Source organism: Diadema antillarum, unplaced genomic scaffold (assembly GCF_040938485.1).
Source record: "Diadema antillarum isolate AM-2024a unplaced genomic scaffold, OU_Dant_1.0 seq00002044_RagTag, whole genome shotgun sequence".
In the NCBI taxonomy this organism is placed as follows: domain Eukaryota; kingdom Metazoa; phylum Echinodermata; class Echinoidea; order Diadematoida; family Diadematidae; genus Diadema; species Diadema antillarum.
In genome coordinates this window covers 1-23,460 of record NW_027272695.1, presented here as the reverse complement: position 1 = coordinate 23,460, position 23,460 = coordinate 1, and the positions used below count along the sequence as shown (strand labels likewise).

The 23,460-nt window shown below is 37.6% G+C and overlaps 1 protein-coding gene across 1 annotated transcript in view; it reads left to right on the top strand.

The window, feature by feature from the left end:
* LOC139713734 (ATP-citrate synthase-like) overlaps window positions 1–23,456 on the top strand; it is a gene marked incomplete at its 3' end in the record, with an annotated part of 63,086 nt that extends 39,630 nt beyond the window's left edge. The window contains exons 11-23 of the mRNA XM_071625439.1: window positions 312–457; window positions 5,190–5,219; window positions 14,172–14,306; window positions 14,963–15,069; window positions 15,708–15,876; window positions 16,824–16,928; window positions 17,932–18,128; window positions 18,879–18,960; window positions 19,810–19,920; window positions 20,642–20,769; window positions 21,463–21,556; window positions 22,089–22,243; window positions 23,339–23,456. Coding sequence (XP_071481540.1) covers window positions 312–457; window positions 5,190–5,219; window positions 14,172–14,306; window positions 14,963–15,069; window positions 15,708–15,876; window positions 16,824–16,928; window positions 17,932–18,128; window positions 18,879–18,960; window positions 19,810–19,920; window positions 20,642–20,769; window positions 21,463–21,556; window positions 22,089–22,243; window positions 23,339–23,456 — 1,577 coding nt within the window. The remainder of the gene's footprint in view (window positions 1–311; window positions 458–5,189; window positions 5,220–14,171; window positions 14,307–14,962; window positions 15,070–15,707; window positions 15,877–16,823; window positions 16,929–17,931; window positions 18,129–18,878; window positions 18,961–19,809; window positions 19,921–20,641; window positions 20,770–21,462; window positions 21,557–22,088; window positions 22,244–23,338) is intronic.
* Window positions 23,457–23,460: the final 4 nt, after the last annotated feature.

Here is a 23,460-nt window from a genome sequence, read left to right as displayed (position 1 = left end):
AATGGTTGCAGCTTACTAACTTGTCATCTGCAAGATATGATTTTAATGACATTTTTGTGCACAAATAAAGAGGACAGATATGAGTTGATGACATCACCACCTCAGCTGATTGTCATGTTTCGTTGTAACCGATGGCACTGTTTGGCGAAAACATGCGCAAACCCTCAAAATTCTGTAATTCTTTCATATGACTGAACTTTGTTTTCATTTGGATTAACTCCATTGTGGTGCAGCATTGCACCGTAAGAAAAGTGGAATTCTTTAACTCTTCTCTGTCTGCTGCCCTCGTTCTCGTCCTGTTGTCCATGCAGGCGGCAACCTTGGCGTGCCCATGTACGTGTTCGGCACGGAGACCCACATGACGGCCATCGTCGGCATGGCGCTGGGCAAGAGGAACATCCCCGAGACTCCGCCCACCGACTCCACCACTGCCAGCTTCCTGCTGTCGGGGAGTGCGGTAAGATTAACCTTAGCAAGTACATTATGCCCCTGCCCCAACATCTCTTGATGAATTTGATTTGAATGTTACATCAAAGTGTGTCTCGCCAAAAAGAATGCTGTGTGGCTGATGCAGGAAGATAATGTTCCCAGACAGGTTTTCACCTCATCCTTGTACATTTATTATTCTCTACCCTGTTAATTGTCTTGGTCTATAAAGCTTGAATGCCTTCTCGGTGTGCAACCGTGCGGTGTCGAACCATGCAGTGCCTAAGACTTTACATTAGAGTGATGCATTAGGAAATGGGAGATTTGAGAATGGTACTGGCAGGAAAAAAAATGCATGTTGCTGCACTTAAATTAAAAGAAAAAGGAGGAAAACAATAACAACACCCACACACACACATGCACATTTATTTGTTGAGAAGTATTAAAGGTGACAATTCTTCCTGCTGTTGTCAGGGCACTTCAGTATTTGTTTCATTCCATCTGTCAAAAAATAAACTGCCTCTGCCGGCTATGGTTTGCATATGACTGCATGCTATTTCACAAATGGAAAAAAGAGAACTAAGCGTTGTTGAATCCTTGGATTATCCACAAACTGGGCGTGCTTCTGCACTGCACTTTGCAATACTCACTGTTTGTTGTGTGTGCTGAAATTAAGTGCATTATAATCATGATTTTAAAAAAAAATGAAATATACAAATGTGGTTATAAGCCTTCTTACCACTACTTGTGTCCCACTTAAAGAAAAAAAAAAGGGTTAAAGGAAAATTGGAAAAAAAAAAATGTGGATAATGCTGCAATTTATTATGAATCACAATGCCCTAGTGGAGTGTATAAGAAGTGAATGAGGATCGGAGTGAATGATGTGAAGCATTGTGAGGGTGCTGTCCACTCATCCGTGCCTTCAAGAAGACTCTCTGGACTTTGAGCAATTTGTATGAATCTACTGTGTACGCTATTTATTTCGCGTGGGTTTTATTTTCGCGAATTTCGCGAGTCGGGAGCTATTCGCGAAATTAACAACACGCGAAAATATTACCTTCCAAAATGAATCCCTTGCCTTGATGATACGAACATTTCAGTACTAGTATACCATGTCACGGCTTACCGAACAGACCATACTGGTTAAGCTTGTTTACGCACGTCCACGTCTACTTACGAATACTGTAGAGAGCCAATCCATTATCGCAAGGGGACCACTCGTCAGAAATCTAGCGCGATGGACTTAACCACTTCAAAAATGTTGAATTCTAACTTACTAGTTCGCAGAGTTTGGTAAGTTTTTTTCATGCAGTGTGTAACTAGTATCATTCTTATTTGCTAGTAAGTTGAAAATTCACACTTTCTTTGCCACTTCATATTTTCTCTGGTCCCCCAATCGCAAATTTAACCGTTCGCGAAAATGTGCGACAGCGGCAATTCGCGAAAATTTATGTACGCGAAAATTATAGCGTATACAGTATTCTGTAGAGGTGATGGGGTGATCATCTTCACACCAACAAGCTGATCCGATTGCCAAATTGCCATTGATCACATTCACTGTGATGTGTCATATCAATGTAAAGCTTACTGAAAGAGTGACAAGCTTTAGAATTATGTACTGCATTGTAATGAGAATTTATAAGTTGTGAGCTTTTTGTGCTGCAATTGATGGGGCCCAAATATATATTTGTATGTCCTCATTCTGAAATATTTGACGTGTGTGCACAAAAAACAAACAATCAAACCCAGATACTTGTAAGTTTGTCATGCATTATGAAACAATTTCATAGCACTGCAAAACATACAGTGTGGCATCTGCACCATGCACTTGCATTTCATGTTTGGTTTGATGCGTAAACATGAAGTTGTGCACAATCACAATGCATTGACAATAAATGTACCTTTGGACTAACTATGAAATTGATAACACTGTAAAGTCTATTAGTTCAATTCCAAGGATATCAGCATTAATATTGATCACTTCCTTTTGAAATGAAACTATATCATACGCAGGTACTTCCAGAGGTAAGATTAAATGATAATGTCAGATTCAACCCACAGTTTTTTCCACCACCAGTGTCCTCATATTCATATCTAAGCACATTCTATATTTGATAATGTTTACACCAACACCTGTATAAAATTGTAAACACATTATTTTGTACATTCTACATTACACATGACGACAGAACGTAGTCTACAGTACTGTAAAAGTAGAAATTTTCGCGGTGTTTAAATTTTCGCGCATTTCGCGCAATCAGAAACTAGCGCGAAAATAAAAGCCCGCAAATATTTTTGCGTGCCATATGTTCTCTTAGTTAATGTTTTGATTCCGCGGAATTAAAAACACGCGAAACTCTTCCTACCCGGCCAAGCGCGAAAAATTAGTCACGCGAAAATATCCACTTTTACAGTATTACACAGCATGAGGGTACAAGGGACATGATGCACCTGGTTTTCTCAAAAGTGGACTATCAAACCAAAGTATGTTACAAAGTAAACACTGACTGAAGCTAGTTAGATGGTGCAGATATTCCATACAAAGCCATGTCTTTATCAAGGTTTAGAAACTTACTGTGCCCTGTTGCCCAAAAGTTGAAATCCTTAAGCTATTGAAGACATAATAGCAAACATGAGTCTCTGAGTACTTATTTCTGGCTGATACCGGGCTTACATGTACACATTTGATTTTCTGACTGATGTTTGATTGTGTCTCTTAAAATGCAACAGAACCGTGGTCTAATATTGCAAAATTTTCAGATTCAGTGGCAGTGATTCTTGATACACCAAGGCTTGCTTGAGACTTGCTTGATGTATAGCTTCAGCTAACACATACAAAGTTGATTCCAAGTGCTGAGATATTCTGTGGCTGAAGTATGTGAATCAAAACAGTCGATACAAGCTTTTTTTGGATTCTTCTGTGAATTTTAATCATTGAGGAAATCAGTTGAATAGCTAGTTGTAAGGTTCTCCTGAAAAGATGTTTATCATATACCATTTATCATAGCTGTGAATGATATTCGTAAAATAGCCTACAATTGGAGCAAGCTGCTCAAATTTGTGAATTAAGGGGGGGGGGTGTTTTTAAACAAAAATTATAAACTCCTTTTGTGTGGTTGTAAATGTGGCTGGGCACTGATGAACTGCACTCCTAAACCCTGAGTGCCCAGAAACTGAAAAGGGGGTGTAGTATCCCCCCCCCCCCCCCCCCAAAAAAAAAAGAAGAAGAAAAAGTTGTAGGAAAATGTAGAATATACATACGTGTATTGTAGTACTTATCTCTGTGCAGTTTAATACTCTGAATAGATGTATATTAGTCAAATATGATATAGTCCACTTTCCAGATTACCAGCCTGTGGTTTCATTTGCATCCAGTATTTTCCACAGTGCCCGACATGTGATGATATTGATATGTTCACACATTATTCATGTTGATACACACTGTATTTTATGAAGTTACAGGCTTATGTGGAGAATGATAATGTTAGTGTCTGTTTTTCACTCATTTTTCTCTCCTGTTTTGCCACCTTTAAGTATGGACACATATCCCTCCCCCACACCTTCTTGTAACCTCAAGCAGTTTAACTGGTAGTGATGTATTTGTACATCACAACATCAGGTGGGGCTGTAATAATTTGATATAGGGATGTAGAGAAGAGGAATTTTATTCTCCAATTTCTCTCATTTGGCAACAATTGTTGTCTTGAGTAGAGAAATATGCTTTAATGGAAACATTACCTGAATCATGGTAAACATACAGCATGCGACTTGTGACCATAAATATTGAGAGCTGGTATATCAATAAGTTTTCTTCACCATCTTTATTCTAACGCTAACTGGGTGATGCCCCAGGGTTTCGGGAAATTTGAGTAGATGTTCTAATGATGCTACTCTAATTTCTCCTCAGATTTCTCTATAGATTAATGAAAGACTATTGTGCTTGCTGTATATTCCAATGCTTGCAAATTCTTTTTAGCTTAATGCTACCATAGATTAAGATGAAATCTGTGAGCACCTCTTTCAATGTCTATGCTACATATTATCTATCACCTGGTATAATATGTATATTGATGTAACACTTGAAATTCCCATACTATTTGTTATCTTTTCTGTTTTGGAACCGAGGCAACTTTTGTAAATTGAAATACCGGCAATTCCAGCCTCACCAAAGAGGAAGAATCATACCAGCACCGAAAAAGTTGAAATTTTGAGAAATTGTTTGTTTGAGAATTTGTTGTCGTGTCTTTAAGGGAATCCATCAGAATTTGATTTCAGCTGGCTATTCATGCTTTCAGGGATAGTAAACCAGGATAAGTAAGGTGGTTTTAACGCAAGCATTGAGAGAAAAATTACACAATGTTGTAAACGTATAAGGAACAATAGCGGCAGGATGAAATCATGTTTGTCAAAAAAACAACAACAAACAAACAAACAAAAAAACCACCTGTCTGAGCATTATTTGGGTACAATATAAAAACCATGATCCTGGAATGGTAGCCCATCTGATACAAAACAAAGTTCTAAGTCTGGTATTGTACAAGTTTGTCTGATCTTGCTAGTCCACTTGCATGACTTCTTCACCCCCCCCCCCCCCTCCCCTACTCTGCTATTATTAAAGAACAATGTACCTGCCTCACAGAAGTACATACTGATGAACTGGAAATTTGTGTGTGTGTGTGCTGAAAACGTTTTCAGAGTAATGATGATCAAACATTGGTATCCCCATTCAAAGTCTATTGTCTCCCCTCCCCTCCCCTCGACAGTTTTTACCCAAACCTGGAGACACTCAAGGTGTAAGTACTGCACACACTTAGTGGTGATGAGCCTACTGACTCTACTTCCATTACTTTCTCTTCAAATAAAACAACACTTCAAAATGGAACCCTCTGTCTGTCGCTCTTGAGATTTCTCCACCATCTACAAATAGCTTGAAAAGTTTCTACTAGTCTCACACCCTCTTTTGATCTTCAGTAGATAGTATGAGGCGGCTGTAGAACGTCAAATATTTCAGGATGGTCTTATAATTGTATACAATTTTTTTTTTTTTTATTGCAAGTTTAATCTATGGTGTTTGCAAAAAAAAAAAAAAAAAATTACTGGCATGTAACACAAAAATATTACCTCTGTGTATAACATCAGGGCTCGACACTCACTTTTTCTTTTTGTGGTCCAACAATGAAATATGATGGCCACCAAAACATATCTTTTTTCAGAAGGTGGTGGCGCCTGCACGCCACCCGGCCACTGCTAATGTTGAGCCCTTTATATATAAATGCAATACATATTGTTTTCAAGGTGCGATGTCACGAATTTTGCACATTGAGAACAGATACTGCTTACTTTTCATTCCTTCAGTGTGAGATCGTAAGTCAAGGCACTCAGTAAATTGTGTTACAAGCCCTAATTTTGTGAAATTTTATTCTGAAGTCCTGAAATATATGGCGTTTACAGTATCTTTCTAGAAAATGGCATGGCTCTGGAAAAAAACAGAAGCAAATATAAATCAAGGATGAACTTCTTTGCACCAGCACCACCAAAAAAAAAAAAATAAATGAATAAAAAAAGTAAAGACTCAGTATTTATCACAAAAACGTTGAAATTTCTCAGAAGAAAGGAAGAAAACACATTCTCTTGTAAAATCACATTTATTTCATAAAACATTCATGTTACATCAGAATTTTCTAAATGACTGTAATTGGAGATTGAGTGTACATCTTCTTGTGATTTCTTTAATTAATGTAATTTAGGGAGTTGTACACATAGTGGCCTTTATCAGGCATTAAATTTTCTAAGGATGTCATTTCAGACATCCTGGCTGGGTAACTTTCTGACTCTAGGCACAATCTACCCTTATCACCAACTTGTACCTCCAGTTTGTGTTCTTCTTGGACAAAAGCAGGGATAATGCCTCTGTAGTGTCCCAGTTTTTTTTGCAGTTCCCGAAAGTGTAACGGAGGAGGGTTGAATTCAGAGCCATGTCATATGCATAGCGATACCCTATCCCACCTACTACATTTCCTATCTCTTGACTCTGTATATAGAAGTAGCACGCTAGTTGTAGACACTTGTGTCACTTTGCCGTGTCTTAACGTTCTCTCCCTCTCTTTCCTTTTAAGATACACATTGTATCTCTTTGTGTGTTTACTAGTCTTGTACTTCAGCCTTTTGAGACATGTCTGTGGGTTGCTTGCCTGTATCGCCATCCTTTGCTGCAACATGTCGTTACACTGCTTTCTGTCTGTCCGAGTGCCGTTGAAGCATCTCAAAATACACTAAAATCACTAAAATGTTTTTGCAAGCGCTTAATTTTGCATCGTGTGCAATGTATAGCATGTATGATGCAAACACAAGTTCTATATACCACCAAATAACTTTTTAACACTTGATTAAAGACAGTCATATATACACCTTCCATTTTGTATTCACATACACATACACTTACATCAGTCCTGATGATCACATGACCGTTTGTAGTGATAGTGTACCCATCATGCACCTTGGTTTCTGTGTTAGTTGGAACTATGCCATGACAGTAAGTTTGGAATACAGTTGAACCTCTCTTATCCGGCCTCCCTTTATCTGGATCTCTCTATTATACGGACGCAATCTCGCCGTGATTTTTTTTTAAACAATTACGGGAGGAAAGGGGGATTCCCAACTCCTTGAGAACTCCTACACAAACACACATGAATTTCATATTAATTCCAACATGATTAACATCCACTGAGTGTAACAATGAAAAGGTTGCAGTATACACATTACTACATGTGGTACTACAATGGGCTACATCAGTACATGTGTATGTATATGATGTACATGTATAAAGCATTGAGTCTCCCGTATCCGGCCAAATCCCTTATCCGGATGAGCCCCGGTCCCGACTTGTCCGGATACGAGAGGTTCAACTGTAGTTTGAAACACAGAAAGTGAAGTTCAAACTGACTTGGACTTGATCCATACTTACAGAGGAGTGGCTGTTGTTGACTAGCACTGGACCGAAATGTGCATTATTTGTTTTATCACTTGACCTCCTCATTTCAAGAAAGAAGAAAAGCTAATATCCTCAGACAGCAAATCACACATTGGAATACAAGTTGAAGTATATCACAATCACTATCAGCACCATGCTTACTATGTACAATCGTATACATACATACCACTTCTGTGCAAATCATTATCAATTGTTGTGAGGGCAGTATACTTTCACAACTGTTATCACCAATTTTGCTGCCTTCTGCATTATTTATCATTACTTTTTTATCATTATATTTCATATTACTGTTTCTATTATTACTATGTCATCATATATAAAACATAAAATACATATTTATGATTATATATAGTTACTTTTTTAAACCAATCACTATGCACACGTCCTTTTCACCTGCTCCTTGATTCTGCATCCATTGCAATACTTAATGAATTCATACTCATCATTCTATGTTTGTGTATGTATTATGATATGGTAAATGGAGCAAAATGCCGCACCATTTATTTATTCATTTTTTTCACTGGTATGCTTTTGCCATTTGTCACATCCTACTGTGCAAAACTGTCACTCTTGTGTGGCGACAAATTGTGCTGGTATGCAGACACTTGTGAAAGATGAAATGTCTGTCGTATTGCACGCCAGACCAGCATCTTGCTAATATTCTTTTATCAGTTGTGGAGACAGACGTTTCTATTATGTTATGAGAACTTGTGACAACATTCAACTGGAAACACTGTCGTGCGCCTTAAGTTGAACATATCATTTTGAAGCTATGTCTTATATGTATTTCATAAGTGTATTTGCAATATGATTTTTATTTAAAAATATGTCCCACATTGGAGCATATACATTTTATTGTTGCTTTTGTATAGTTTTACCACCATAAAATGAAATTTTATCTCTGCAGCTCTACATGTCTGTTCTGCACTTTAAATAAAGGGGGAAATTTGAGCAAAGGAGCTACTGCATTTGAGGAAGAACATGGAAAGCAGTCTTTATTAAATTAATACATAGATTTGCAGTTGTCATAATTGTTATAAAATCAAAAATAGAATGGCTGCTATCGTTATCATTTTTGTAACTATAAGTGTCATAATGAAGACGATGAGGATGATGATGAGTGTGATAATCAATTTTGTCATTTTTATCAGTAATATTACTATTATCGGCATTGCATGAAGGGATGAAGAGGGAACTGTTAGGTCATATTTTATTCTGAGTAGGAAACTGTTAAACAGGAAAGAAATAAAAAGAACCTTTTTATGCATTTAGTGAATGGAAAATCTGTGACACTCTTATAAGTTCTGAACAGAAAAAAAAAATGAATCAAACTAGTAAAATAGCAAGTATTGAGTAACATTTGTAAGTATGGTGCTAAATCACACCAGTAAAGAGAGTCTGGAGGATAGTAATTCTGAAGGTAATGCAGGGGCGGATCCAGGAATTCTGTATAAAAGGGGGGGCGTGAGTAATATTTCAAGTGCCACTTCCGGGTTTCATTTCATTGTTTTTCTTTTTATTTCTTTTGTTTTTTACGAAAATTAAAGGGGGGGGCGTGCGCCGGTTGCGCCCCCCTCTGGATCCGCCACTGCAATGTCTTCTTCTTTTTTCTGACTAGACAGTAAACATTACCCTTCCAATAATTTTGCCTATATTTTTGCAAGGATGCTTCCACAAATGTGTCGTTTTATCTGTGTATCATGAATTTGCTATAAATGCAATTAATATTTCATGTATTCAGTTCTTACCAATCATTTGATTGCATATGTGTGCATTCATTTATAGCAGTCAACAGTCACTTGCTTGGAGCACGACCAGAAAGCAAAACACAAAAAAGAAAAATTATCAGTTGATGTACAGCGTGCATATATAACAGTGAGATTGTCAAACAGCTGAAGATGCTAGACTACCGCATCCAGCAGTTTTGACAAGCCTACCATGCTGGAGAAGTCTTTTACTTATTTCCACTTTTCTTACAACTTTTTGTGACTGTATGTGGGAGACATGATATTTCTATCTTGTTTTCACCTACATGTTTGTCTGTTCTACTGTTTCTGTAGTCTTAATGTTCTTGTTTCTTAGTCAGTCTTGTTCAGTCTAGACATCTTTAAAGGGGAAGGCGAGTAACTGATCAGTGGGAATCAGTGGGAATAGTGGAGGGTGATTGTTCCAATCCTTGTGGGATTCATTTAAGAGTACATAATATATCTATTGTTGTGTGAAAATTATTTGCTTCAGAACGGTCTCATATTCAAGTAATGTGCAGTTTAATGTTTCCAGGTTAGCGTGCCTGGTCAGTGACGGGGCATTAATCTGCACATAACTTGAATATGAGACCGTTCTGAAGCAAATAATTTTCACACAACAGTAGATATGTAATGTACTCTTAAATGAATCCCACAAGGATTGGAGCAATCATCCCTCAGTATTCTCACTGATTCCCACTGATCGGTTACTAGTCCTCCCCTTTAAAGGGATGGTATAGTTTTGGTTGAGATGAGGCTTTAGGTTTCCAACTTTTGTTTATGAGATAATGAGAAACCTCTTATGACCTAAGAAAAAACATACAATTTTAATAGGAATTCAAAGTCTATTTGATGAAAATTGGTTTAGAAATGACTGAGATATATCCAAAAACAAAGAGGTCCTTAAAAAAAAAAGATGGGACCCACCTTTTATCAGGACTGCTATGTTTTTCTTTGTTTTTGGATATCTCGGCCATTTCAAAATCAATTTTTATCAAATAAACTTTGAATTCCTTATTAGAAGTACACACTCTTTAATATTTTATAGGAGGTTTCTCTTTTTCATGTAAAAAGTTAAAAACTAAATCCCCTATGTCAACCAAAACTATATGATCCATTTCAGCTGTCTCTCCTTTGAATACATGTATACATCTGTCTTCTTTATATCTTCCTGTCTACCTACCTGCCTATCTATCTATCTCACTATATTTCCACTAATTTTAATACATGGAGACCTGACATGTATATGGTGGGCGATACCATAAAAGTATGCCATCATTATCTTATCACAGGCTGCTCCCACTGCCAGCAAAAGTGCTCCAGCGTTGGCAACACCCTCAAAAGTTTGTATTTTTTTGCTTTATCGAGAATGAAAAAGTGTCCTCCCTCCGCCCTTAAGAGAAAAAAAAAATGAATGTCTGTTCTGCAAATTTGTGCATTATGTTTGCATATTTGTTTTGTACAGATTTGTGCATTGACTGTTCAAAATGCATCTTGACTGCACGTATTCATTTTGTTTTCTAGAGGCAGTTTCTGTTATCCCACCTGGCATCATTTTATCGTATCTTAAACTGCCAAAACTTTCAGGCAATTATTTACAAATATCTGGACAAAACTATCTTAATCATTTTCCTTTTTTTCCCCTTCTATTCTGAAGTTTATCAGCTGTACTTCCAAAATGTCTCCCCCCCCCCCACCCCCAGAAATGTAAGCCATTTATTTTCCTTTCTACCCTATCAGTAGTTTAATGCCATAGATTGTTATGCTGTCAATGCCTGAGCTGCACCCTTTGATGGAAGTGTCTGTTCTTTTCCCCTTTGGTCTCACAGAATGCTACTGGCATAGCTGTCTCTGCAAGAGTTCTCAAGATCACAAATTTGTTAAGACCACTAAAAAGCAATAATCATAAGCAGAAATTCTGAACAGAGCCTTCTTTCTGCAGGGAAGAACTACATGCTGGGGGGGGGGGGGGGGCAGGTGGAGAATTAAAAAAAAAATTGTAGAGTACTGGTACCAGCATTTTAAGATGCTGTTATATAAGCCACATTCTGAGCTGTGAAATCATAGTCTAATTGCCTGAAATTCTCCAAACTGTAAGTTTATGAACATTCATCAAAGAAGAAGAAGAAAGCAACAAACCTGTATGCAGAAAAACAGCTGCTTTCCAGTTCACTGGTCTTAAAGAACTGACTTTAAATCTATGATGTGGTTAGTCAGTAGTTAGGAATTTGAACCATGGAATGAAGAAGGCATAATCCCCCCCCCCCCCCCATCGATATTATTAGGATTTCTAAACAAGGAGAATGTTGACAGTCTTAAAATCAAAATGATGCTCATACATGTACTTTCACAGGAAATGAGCTGACCATGTCATGATCATTTTTTTTCATTTTTCTCTTACCTTTAGTGATTCCACTTTTTCTTAAGACATCCCCTAAAATATGTGACATTAAAAAATGTCATTAAAAAATGCCCATAAAAAAAATAATAAGTTTGATTTTAAACTCACTTTTATTGTGTGACTTTGTCCTGTGTATTTTTTAATGCTGTATACAGGTGCACATTTAGCAATATTACAGTAGTATTGTATAGTGTTGCTGTATGTGTATGCTGTATATTATGTTATATTTCTTGTTACATACAAGTTGTATCTTTCCCTCTTCCAGTTTTGTTTTAATGGCGGATTCTAATATTTGTCTGATTTGTTGTTGTTGTTGTTGCTTTTGTTAATATTTCCTTCAGACTTACCCAACAAGTATACTTGTGTTTTTAACACTTACTGACATTCAATGTACTACTGTGATGTTATAAATCCTGTGTGGTGTGTTTGCATTCTACTTTATAGTCTTCAACTAATCTATTTCCCTGCCCTTATTTCTATTATTTTCTTCTTCTTCTTCTTCTTTTTTCTTCTTCTTTTTTATTGTTTATAGCCGATAGTCAACAGCATCTTGTAGCGCACCTTCTAATATCTTCAATCTTTAGTATGCACATGATAAACCTCGCATCACTTGATGATATTATTGTCAGTTCATGCTACTCTTCTGACTCTTATGGTGTATTTTCACATTTCTTTGCATTATCCAGTGTATGTCACATCATTTTTTTGGAAAAAACATGCCATAATATGGTTGACTGTCAACTCTCACAGCCATGCCAGCTATTCTGGTTTGCAGGTGTAGTAGAAATGATTTTGCAAAACTTGGAAGGACTTCAGTGATGCCTTTAAATGTTGCCATGTTTCACAAAGAGTATTTGAACAAATGGGCTGCTGAAATGCTTAAGAGGTCATAGAGAATATTTGAAAATGAGGTTTAGTATTAAACATTGAGATCAAAGAAATCCTAGCAGATTAAAGTAACATCTGGCAGAAGTCATTCAGAATTTATGACTGAAAGCTCGACAAGAGTGAACCCTACATTTTGGATCGAAATAGTTCGTTATTTTTGAACGCTTGTAAGTCGCTTTTCCAGCATTACATTATGGTGGTAAATGAGCAAACAAACAATAATCTTGGCATGAATCTGTATTGATCCTATTGACCAATCAGGGTTGAGCATGGTGCATTGCTATCTTCTTAAAAATCATTTGCCCATTTTTGCACCAATTTTTCCCTTGCCTCTGGTCATCGATCATGACTAATATGATATCTTCCTCGACATACCTGTACACCCTTCTCCAAATATGCAAAGCAGAGAGTTTCACAAATTTATCAGTTAACCGAGGTGCTCATGGGCATCATGAACATTAATATTCCAAAGCCTTTTGCAGAGTGACTTTCCATTTGTTTCACCAACTTTTTCCACTTTTATTCGTTCTGCTGAACTTCAAGCTGCACACTATGTCACATCATGCCAGGTGGAGCAGACATTTGGGCATTAGTAACTTTTGGGTAGCAAGAAGAGCCAGGAAAATATATTCCAATACATTGGCCTTCTCCATTAGGCACACAGAACCATTAGGAGACAGCCGATATCACCTTTGGTAGTAAAACGTGTACTTTCATCCTAGTTAAGTGTGAATATGCTCGTTACCGTTTATTCCATGTAAAGCATGAAAGTAGTAAAAAAAACAACCCAAAACCCAGCCTTTGATCGTGTCAGCTGAGATTCTTCCGAGACCAAATTTAAACTGTTTCCTTGCTATGTGTCTGTATCTGTTGTTCATTTTATTCCTATTTCTTTGTGCATACATCATGTACATTGTACTTTAGGCTATCGGTGAGTGGATAAGAGGTGTATGATTTCAGATGTTAGATCTCTACCAGAACTATTTGTCTAACAAATTAAATGAGATTGACCATAAACCCACATCAGTGCTTCAAGATTAAAACTTTAACAAAGTCTCTTCATTGTGCTATCTGTTGAAACATTTTTTTTTTTACTTGTAGTATTCATGATTCCTTCATTTGTTCACTTATTTTCAGATTTTTTTAAATTCAATCAGTTTAAAGGGACTGTTCAATACTGGTTGAGGTGGGAATTCATGTTTTGAACATTCCTAAGTGAGATAATGAGAAACCTCTTATGAAATATAAAAGAGTCTGTAATTTTAAGAAAGATTCAACGTTTATTTTGATGAAAATTGGTTTTCAAATGGCTGAGATATCCAAAAACTGATAATAATAAAAGGCGACCGGCCATGCCTTTTATTAGGATCTCTTTGTTTCACCTTGTTTTTGGATATCTCGGCCATTTCGAAACCGATTTTCATCAAATAAACTTTTGATACCCCTTAGAATTGCGTGCTCTTAGACATCTCAAAGAGTGGTTTCTGAATATCTCACAAAACGTTGAAAGCTAAATCCTCACCTCAAGCAGAACTGTACACACCCTTTAATCACTTTTTATTGTGTTAGAGTTTTTCTTGCTTTCTTTTCTGTTGACTTATGTATTCATTTTTTCATCTCTTTACTCATTTTTTTTTTGGAATTATGCTTGTCTTGTAATTGATAGAATTTATTATTTTATTATCTTCGTAACAACAAATTCTCTCACCTTTTTGAGCAGGCATCACCAGCTCCGGCTCGCAAGGCCCCACCAGCGACAACAGTCGATGGTGCAAGCTCGCAGTCACAGGCACAGGGCGGAGTCAATGGGTCCGGGGCTGCCCCAGTCAAACCCCTCTTCTCTAATACCACCAAGGTACTGCATTACCATTGGGACAGTGTTTATGATACTTCTGGTGGTGATGAGGCTGGTGGTGATGGTGGTGGTGGTGGTGATGATGATGATGATGATGATAATGATGATGGTGGATGTGATGGTGGTGGTGGTGGTGATGATGGTGGTGGTAATGGTGATATTTGAAAATTAAAGAATCATTAATCAGGGTGATGATGATGATGATGATGATGATGACGATGACGATGATGATGATGACGATGATGACGATGATGACAATGATGATGGTGATGACGATGATGAGGATGATGATGATGGTAATGGTGATGGTAATGCTAACAATATTAAGATAAGGATGGTGATAAGGTTAATGATGATGATGGTTGTGGTCCTGCTGTTAGTACTAGTAACCCCACTGATGATGATATGATAAAGAAATAAGGATGGGGATGATGATAGTGAGGTTAGTGACCATACTGCTAATGCTCATTGTATTGTGGAGATGATTATTATGATCAAAGTGATTACTGTCTACAGCTGATGATGATGATAGTTAAAAATGGGACTACAATTCTAACTGATAGTGACAATTGCAATTATCAATATGGGATTGTTTTAATATCACATCTGGTAACTATGGCAACATCTTCTTCCTCCCATGTCTCTGCATCCATCAGTCATTCATCTTCGGCATGCAGCCGAGAGCTGTCCAGGGCATGCTTGACTTCGACCATTCATGTCGTCGGGATGAGCCGTCCGTTGTTGGCATGATCTACCCGTTTAGGTGAGTGCTTCACGATTATATTGTGTGGCGGACTGAACCAACAATGCATATTCCATTTATTCCAGGTCCAGGCCGCAAATGCATCACATTTGAATGTGCAAGAATTGTGTGCAGTGTCACAGGCATGTCTTATTGAATGCTTTAGTGGTGAACCCACAAACTATTGCCAGTAGATATGTCTTGAAAGTTTTTATGTACTGTATCTTGCTGATACAAGTGTGAAGAGTTTTTTAACTTATGTATGTATGCAAATGCCCTTTGCTAAAACTTGATGCAGGTATTTAGGGCACCCACTCATTTGTAAAGAAAAAACAAAATGCAGCAAGCTAAGACTGCTTAACAGGGCTTGAGAAAAATATACTAACCACTCATTGACAGTACGTTTTGGATCATGATCATCTGTGTCAACAGATGAAGAAAGCAAAGCCAGTGATTGTGGTACAGTTTTTCTCATTAATTTTGTGGTTCCTGTAATTGTCATACATATCATTGGTTAATGTCAAGCATGCTTCTATGGTGGTGGTAGACTTGGTAGTTGGTGGTAGACTTGCAGTCAATATAAAGAGGAGTGAAGTAAGAATTGGAAGATGATTCAAATTTTCATCCTTGGATTTGGGTCTTATTGATGAATGCCCCAGTGGGGACCACAAACAGAAGTTCTACTGGGGCCACAAGGAGATCCTGGTCCCGGTCTACAAGTCCATGGAGAAGGCCATGAAGTCCCACCCAGAGGTCGACGTCGTCATCAACTTCGCCTCCCTGCGGTCGGCCTACGACAGTACCGTGGAGGTCCTTAGCTTCCCACAGGTGGGTCTGTTCACATCTGTCACAAATACTGTGTGAGCTGAAATTTTTGCAAATTGCTACTCGTGTGACACTTTCGTGCATTGTTACCACAAAGTCTGGCATATTTTCTACACCAGCATATTAGCGCTTAATTTGGGGACAAAAATCAAATGGAAGAAGAAAGAATTAATGTAACTGTAGTAACAGAGTGGCATCCTGCTTTCAAAGCTGCATTTACCTTAACTTGCATTGTGGAGAAATGTGTACAAAATTGTTTCTCCACCTGATTGTTGATACTTAGTGTCTGGTTACATCACAATTATCCTATACATCCCCCCCGGAGGGCAGTCCCCTGCATGTATATATGTGTAAGGTTTACCTGTGATTCATGAGTTTTAAACACTGATCTCTGTAGGAGCTCCTCCTATGGTTTAAATCGCTCTACTTTCACTATTTCCAGGTATTGGCCACAGCCAGATTCTGCCGTTTCATTTCTTGAAAAACCCTGTGGCCTATACGCTGAAATTGACAGTAATTTGGCAGTTGCAACGGTCTGGTAATCATCACTTTACCTTTCACAAAGTAAATGAATGTATAACAACCAACAATAAAAGTACTGAAAAGTCTTCCTCAGTCATTTCATAATGTACGTAAACAAGTACTGTAAATGTGGAAATTTTCGCGTATTTTACACAACCAGAAATTAGCGCGAAAATAAAAGCCCGCGAATATTTGTGCTTGCCATATGTTCCTGTGCGTGACGTCTTGATTCCGCGGAATTAAAAACATGCGAAACTCTTCTGACCCGGCCAAGCGCGAAAAATTAGTCACGCGAAAATATCCACTTTTACAGTAGTGAGTTCTGCATTAGAAGATACACTCAGTATAAAAAGTAATCAAAAAGTGTGTTCCAACTTCTGTGGACTGTGCACGCCATCTATGATTATCTTTGTTGATTTGGTCCCCAGATCCGAGTCATTGCCATCATTGCGGAGGGAATCCCGGAGAACAAGACGAGAACTCTGATTGACATGGCTAACAAGAAGAATGTGGCCATCATTGGACCCGCCACGGTAAGAGTGAAGAAATCAGAGTTGATAACATAATTATGGTTGAAGGGGGAGGGGTAAAAGAGATTCGAGAAAAGCTAAGCATGTATCTCACACATGCTTTTCATGTAGAAAAGAATTGTTTTTCTGTACTTATTGTAGGTGATTCTGTAATTCCCCTTAAAAAAAAAAAAACACTGTCTGTAACTTTTGAACTTATGTCACCTGAGAACCAGAAGGGTGCTATCGTGCTCTGAGATTTATGTGTAAATAAAAATGAAACGATTAATTTTCACGAAAGGAAAAACTTTATTTAATCAAAAGTTGGTAGATTTATAAGCATTGTTCCAAATGTCTGGTAAAACAGTGCTCTTGTGGTTTAAAATGTCAACATTTTACCAAAAATGAAAATAATTCAAATTGACACCATAATGTAGAAGACACAAAGCTTTACAACGCGATACCAAGAACTCAATAACACCCAAAGTTTATAATAGTGCCTTTCTGGTTCTCAGCTGACAATATTATCATCATGGGCATGACTTCAAAGGCATAATTTACCATTAGTACTGTAAAATAGTTCTAAAATGTGAGTTAAGGGATAGAAACAACCATTGTAATGATTTGAATCAGTATTATCAAAATGTTAAGTGTTTTTATATAATATACAAAATGTGAACAATAGTTATAATAAACATTTTTTCCAGACTAAACCATCTGCAGTTATGGTTTATTGAGAAAATACTGATATCTCCTTATATTCTAGACTTCATTGCGAAAATTTTATATGGTTGCATGTTTTGTGATACAACAGACCTACACATATGCATCAAATGAGATATCTTGAACATTTTCGAAATCACTGCTCCCAGAAGTAAACAGGACCTATATCTATTAATGTCCAAGACTTTTGTGGTAATAAAAATCAGAGATACAAAACAAAGCTACTGATATTTTTAAACAGACAATGCCAGTTCTGGTCAATTGACCAGATATAATTTGATTTCATACTAATTCGGATGACCAGGTTGGAGGAATTAAACCCGGCTGCTTCAAAATTGGCAACACTGGTGGGATGCTGGATAACATCCTGTCCTCCAAGCTCTACCGTCCCGGCAGCGTGTCCTACGTCTCGCGGTCTGGAGGGATGTCCAACGAACTCAACAACATCATCTCCAGGAACGCTGACGGTGTCTACGAGGGTGTGGCAATTGGGGGTGACAGGTAAAATGACAGAAATTTGTACTCGCAATTTTCATGGTTAATACAATGTATTATACCGTATGTTAAAAAAAAAAAAAATTACAACGGGACCCTCCACAATGGTAACTTTAGAAATAGTGAATCAATCCAAATGCAATTTCAGGGTGTGAAACTATAACTTATTACCCACATCTTACTGAAAACCCCATCCGATTTGCTTCAGTGGTCAAAGAGAAATGAGGATTTTTATAGAGCATGACAAGAATCCCTTCCCTCCAAGTTCTGTCCATTGTGTTCACACATGCAATTCCAAGAGCATTCAAGTATTAAATTTGGAAGAATCAGACTCATGACATGCTTTACAAAGATCCACATTTCTATGTGACCACTTAGCCAAATTGAATGGGGTTTTCTGCAAAATATAGCTAAGGTGTTATATTTTAAGACCCTGAAGTAGCATTCAGACAGTTTAATCATACTGGAAGTTTTCAGTGTGAAAATCAGGTTGTAATTTTTTTTTTTGACGTACTGTATAGAATAGATCAAGCAATTGTAAAAGCAGTTGTTTGATGAATATTTTGATTACAGAAAGAAATAAAAAAAAATCATGGAATTGTAAGTTTTAAATGTATTCATAAGATGTCACATCTGTCCAATTGCAGTTTTCAGCGAGATAAAAATTTCAATTCATATATCTTTTCTCCCATATGTATCTCTCTCATTCATATGTCTATCTATCTTGCTTTCACACATGCACACATATCCTTGTAGATATCCAGGCACAACATTCATTGATCACATCCTGCGTTACCATGACGATCCATCCGTCAAGATGCTTGTAATGCTTGGAGAGGTGAATATGACTCTTGTTATCTTGATATTATTGTCCAACCATAAAACAAGAAGATGCTATCTCAGACTGTATCAGCTGAGAGTATTCAAAAGATGTTTACATTGGTGCAGTTATATTGCATTAAACTAGTCTTTTACATCCTGTAATCATTAGATTCTGCTCATATGTGGTTTTAAAAGTTCTTTACTTTTGTGGATTTATTATTTGACATAGGTGGCCATTTGAGATTCAGTAATAAGTCCTCCTTTCTGTTACTCTGGAAATTGATCATTCATAAAGGTAGTTTTTTTTTTTCTCAATTGTTCACACAACAGTATGAACAAATTACCATATTTATTCTTTATTTGCTGCATTTGTTATGCATTTGCCTTTCAAAGAGTTTCCTTCAGATGATGGTAAAGAAATTTATTTTTCCTTTTCATGTCGCAGTCTTAGAAATTTGATAGTGAATAATGTGATACATGAAGACATCATGCCTTCCTCACGAGAAAATAGTCACAGTTTTCTGACAAAAACTGTTCATACTGGTTAGTAATGTGTATGTTCATTAATTACAGTAGCGATCATTTGGTAAGCAATAAATAGGTGAGGGAGGATATGCCTGAAATACTAAAAAAAAAAAGAAAGAAATGTTTTAAATGCAATCTATAACCAATCACAGCAGTTATTTCCTTCATATCAGTAGTCTAATTTGCTCAAATTTCTGCTGATCTGCAGCCTTTATGTGAATGTTTTTATTCTTGAAGGTATATTCTACTTTGATAGTAAAGGAAATGGTAAATGAAGTTAATGCATCTACCTTGGCATTACAGCAGAATTTATCTTTAAACTGTGAACCTTTACTTCCAGGTTGGAGGTACGGAGGAGTATGAGGTGTGTGCAGCCATTGAGTCAGGGCGTATCACCAAACCCCTGGTAGCCTGGTGCATCGGTACCTGTGCCACTATGTTCTCTTCAGAGGTAAGACCACAAGAATTTATTTATCTGTGTGTACTGTAAAACCAGAAATGTTTGTGTGCATTTTAATTTCGTGAATTTTACGAGAGCCAGGAATTCAGGAAATTAAAATGCATATGAAAGTTCTTGTCTACACTATTAGCATTAAATGCTAGTGGCAATTCATGAAAATTTCATGTCGCAAAAATGGTTGTTGGCTCCAATTTTTGAAAATTTCATGTCGCAAAAATAATTGTTGGCTCCAATTTTTGAAAATTTCATGCAATGAATATTTCTTGCTTGTGTCTGTGAGAGAGAAACAAGAATATATCATCAACAGTTTTATGGAGAATATCATTAATTTGGCAAATTTGTGGGTATTGTTGCATCATGATAGACATTTTTAGCATGTGGATTGAAATAGAAATCCATTTCTTTCTTTTTTTCTTTTTTTGGTACTGCATGCTTGAATAAAGTTGGTTTTCTGGTCAGGCAATCGAAATATCTCATTTGCTCATTTCAGGGATGCGACAGGGCAATCTGGGTGACCACTCATTTGAGATGTGTTATGAAGACAACTTTTCTCATTGTTTAAAGTCATAAAAGAGAGTTTAGAAAAAGAAGTATTACAGCTGTAATGATTTCTGTGACTGAAAAAAGTGGCCAGAAGACGAGATGTCTTCCAGCTATCAGTCTTGTATGTCAGTCCCATGTCTGTATGTCTGTCTCATGGTCAATCCCTCAGGTCCAGTTTGGTCACGCCGGGGCTTGTGCCAATGCTGAGAGGGAGACGTCCAGTGCGAAGAACCAGGCCCTGAGGGTGGCTGGGGCCTACGTACCAAACAGCTTTGACGACCTTGGAGACAAGATTGGGTTAGTATGACTTAATGGGCTTGTGAGTCAAGTCATGGGTTTTGTCAGGTTATGCATTGACAGTGAAGTGAGCTGGACTGTAAGAATGTCAATATTAGTAGTGATAGTCTGCGTGCCAAATTCATATTTTGGGCCTAACCTTGTTTTACCATCTGCCCAATGTTTTTTGATGGTTCTATCCTATTTTGAAGGTGTGAATCCAAATCTGGATGATGCAAGTCTTACATCTTTGAGGGTTTTGAGATTTCAAGATGGCTGCCAATATGACTGCCAAAATCTGAAATTCCTGTATATTTCCTTATAAATGGTTCAAAAATTGAAAAGAAAAAAAATATGGTTTTAACCTATTTCGAGGGTGCTAAATCCGAATCTGGACGAAGCAACTCTTGCATCCTTAGAGATTTTAGAATATTCAAGGTACTTTAACCACTGTGCCTTTCACACTACAGGGTCACCTTGGAGTACCCAGGAGCACTAGGGAGTTTAACAGGTTGATTCGAGGGTTGAAATTCTGAAAGGTCACCCAGGATTACAAGCACAAGACCTTTCATACTACATGTACAAGATGTCTCAGGTTCTAAACTTATACCCCTTTGCTTGGTGTGAAGGGGGGTATAAGACACACAAACAAGTGTGGAGACGGTGAATGATTCATGATACTTTCTCCCTCCGTTGTGTCCATCTCCCACCCAGTGAGGTCTACCAGCGCCTGGTGGCAGAAGGTGTCATCACCCTGAAGGAGGAGCAGCCTCCTCCGACGGTCCCCATGGACTACAACTGGGCACGGGTGAGTCACAGCTACCTCTTCATTAGCCTGCCAGATTGGATGAACTCTTTACCACCACAATTCAATCGTCTCCAAAAGCTTCAAAACAAGGCTGCCCATATCGTTTTATTGTCACCTATAAGAGGAAAAGACAACACCTTTGCAAATTGTCATGTCCCCCTTGTAAGCAGTAATGATAAAGATCAGTGGGGATAAAATTTTTTATTTTACTTTACTACAAGCATGGCTCAACACTAACTTCTCGCTCTAAATGTGTAAATATGATATGTTGGTGGCCCAAAAAAGCTATGTGGTGCCCCCAAACAAAACAATCTATTTTAAATCTTAGTTGCCCAATTGGGCCACCACAAGATAACCTTTTTGAATATTTGGTGGCCCTACATCAATTTTTAGTGGCCCCAGACCATCGGGCCACTGTTAATGCCAAGCCCTGCTGTAAGGAACTTTACTTGGAACAGTTTGGTGGAAAATAACTTTCATACGTATTGTCCAATCTTGACCATGTCTCTCCTCTGCGTCCCCCAACATATAGGAGCTCGGTCTGATCCGAAAGCCAGCCTCATTCATGACCAGCATCGTTGACGAGAGAGGGCAGGAGCTCATCTACGCTGGGATGCCCATCTCGGAAATCTTTGAGCAGAACATCGGCATCGGTGGTGTGCTCTCCCTCCTCTGGTTCCAAAGGAGGTAAGTCTCTCATTTGTTTGTTTCTTTTTATTCAAAGAAAAAGAGTAGATTACATGTATCTACTCTCCAACAGTTACTTTACTTTAAAGAGGAACTATACAGCAACTCAAACACGAGTCTATAAAGAAGATTCCATTCTCCATCTCCAAATCCCAAATTTGCTTCTTTCATGGTCCTCCTGTTTGCACTATTTAAAGACGTTCAGACTTTTGCTCTTCTACTGAATAATGCTTTCCTGTGTGTTATTTTGTATGCACACAGCTTGTTCATAGCAAATGCAGATTAAGACAGACCTTGTGATTCACATAGAGTGTATTCTTGTTTTTTTGTTTTTTTGTTTTACATGTTGCATTCTTCTTCTTCTTTTAAAAAAAAAAGCGATTTACTGTACTTCGTGGTGATTGTTTACTTATGTAGTTATCCCCATGGTAGTGGAAATGGCCGTGAATTTCACAAAATGGATGATGCATTGCTAATTCTTGATTATCATTTACAACGGTGAATCCCTGAGTATCATGGCGAAGGTGCCTTCGATGTAGTAAACGAAATTTTTACAAAGTAATGTTGAAAATGATTTGAGATGATCATGGTGCCATGGACTCATTTTGTACTCTGAATGTCATACAACAAATGATACAACTTATACCAGATGGTAACTTGTGATTAACGGGAGGGATCAATGTGTAAGATGCTGTTTGGGCATGATTTTTCCTGTGCCATGTGATTAAATGCGTGCCCCCTGTGTACAATTCTATCACATAGAGGGAAACCTTGAGCCTCTTCTGACCACTGAAATTTCCCTTGTTAGTACTGAGTATGTCATCATATTAGGGATGAAAACAAAAGACTAAAAAAGGAGTGGAGCCTGCAAAAATTAACCGGTTATATCATGTATATCGATATTTGATATTTGATTTTATTTATTTCTGCAATTTCATGACAAATGTAATATACAAATACATTTTTGTTTTGTACAATTCATGGGATTTTTGAAGAAGGATTAATAAACTTGATGATATACATGTATCTATCCTCATTATTATGAGGTTCTGCTGTTTATCACCCTGCATTATTCATCCTTTTATTTTCTCACAGATTGCCACCGTACGCCACCAAGTTCATTGAGATGTGTTTGATAGTGACTGCTGACCACGGTCCGGCCGTATCAGGTGCCCACAACACCATCGTCACTGCACGGGCTGGCAAAGATCTCATCT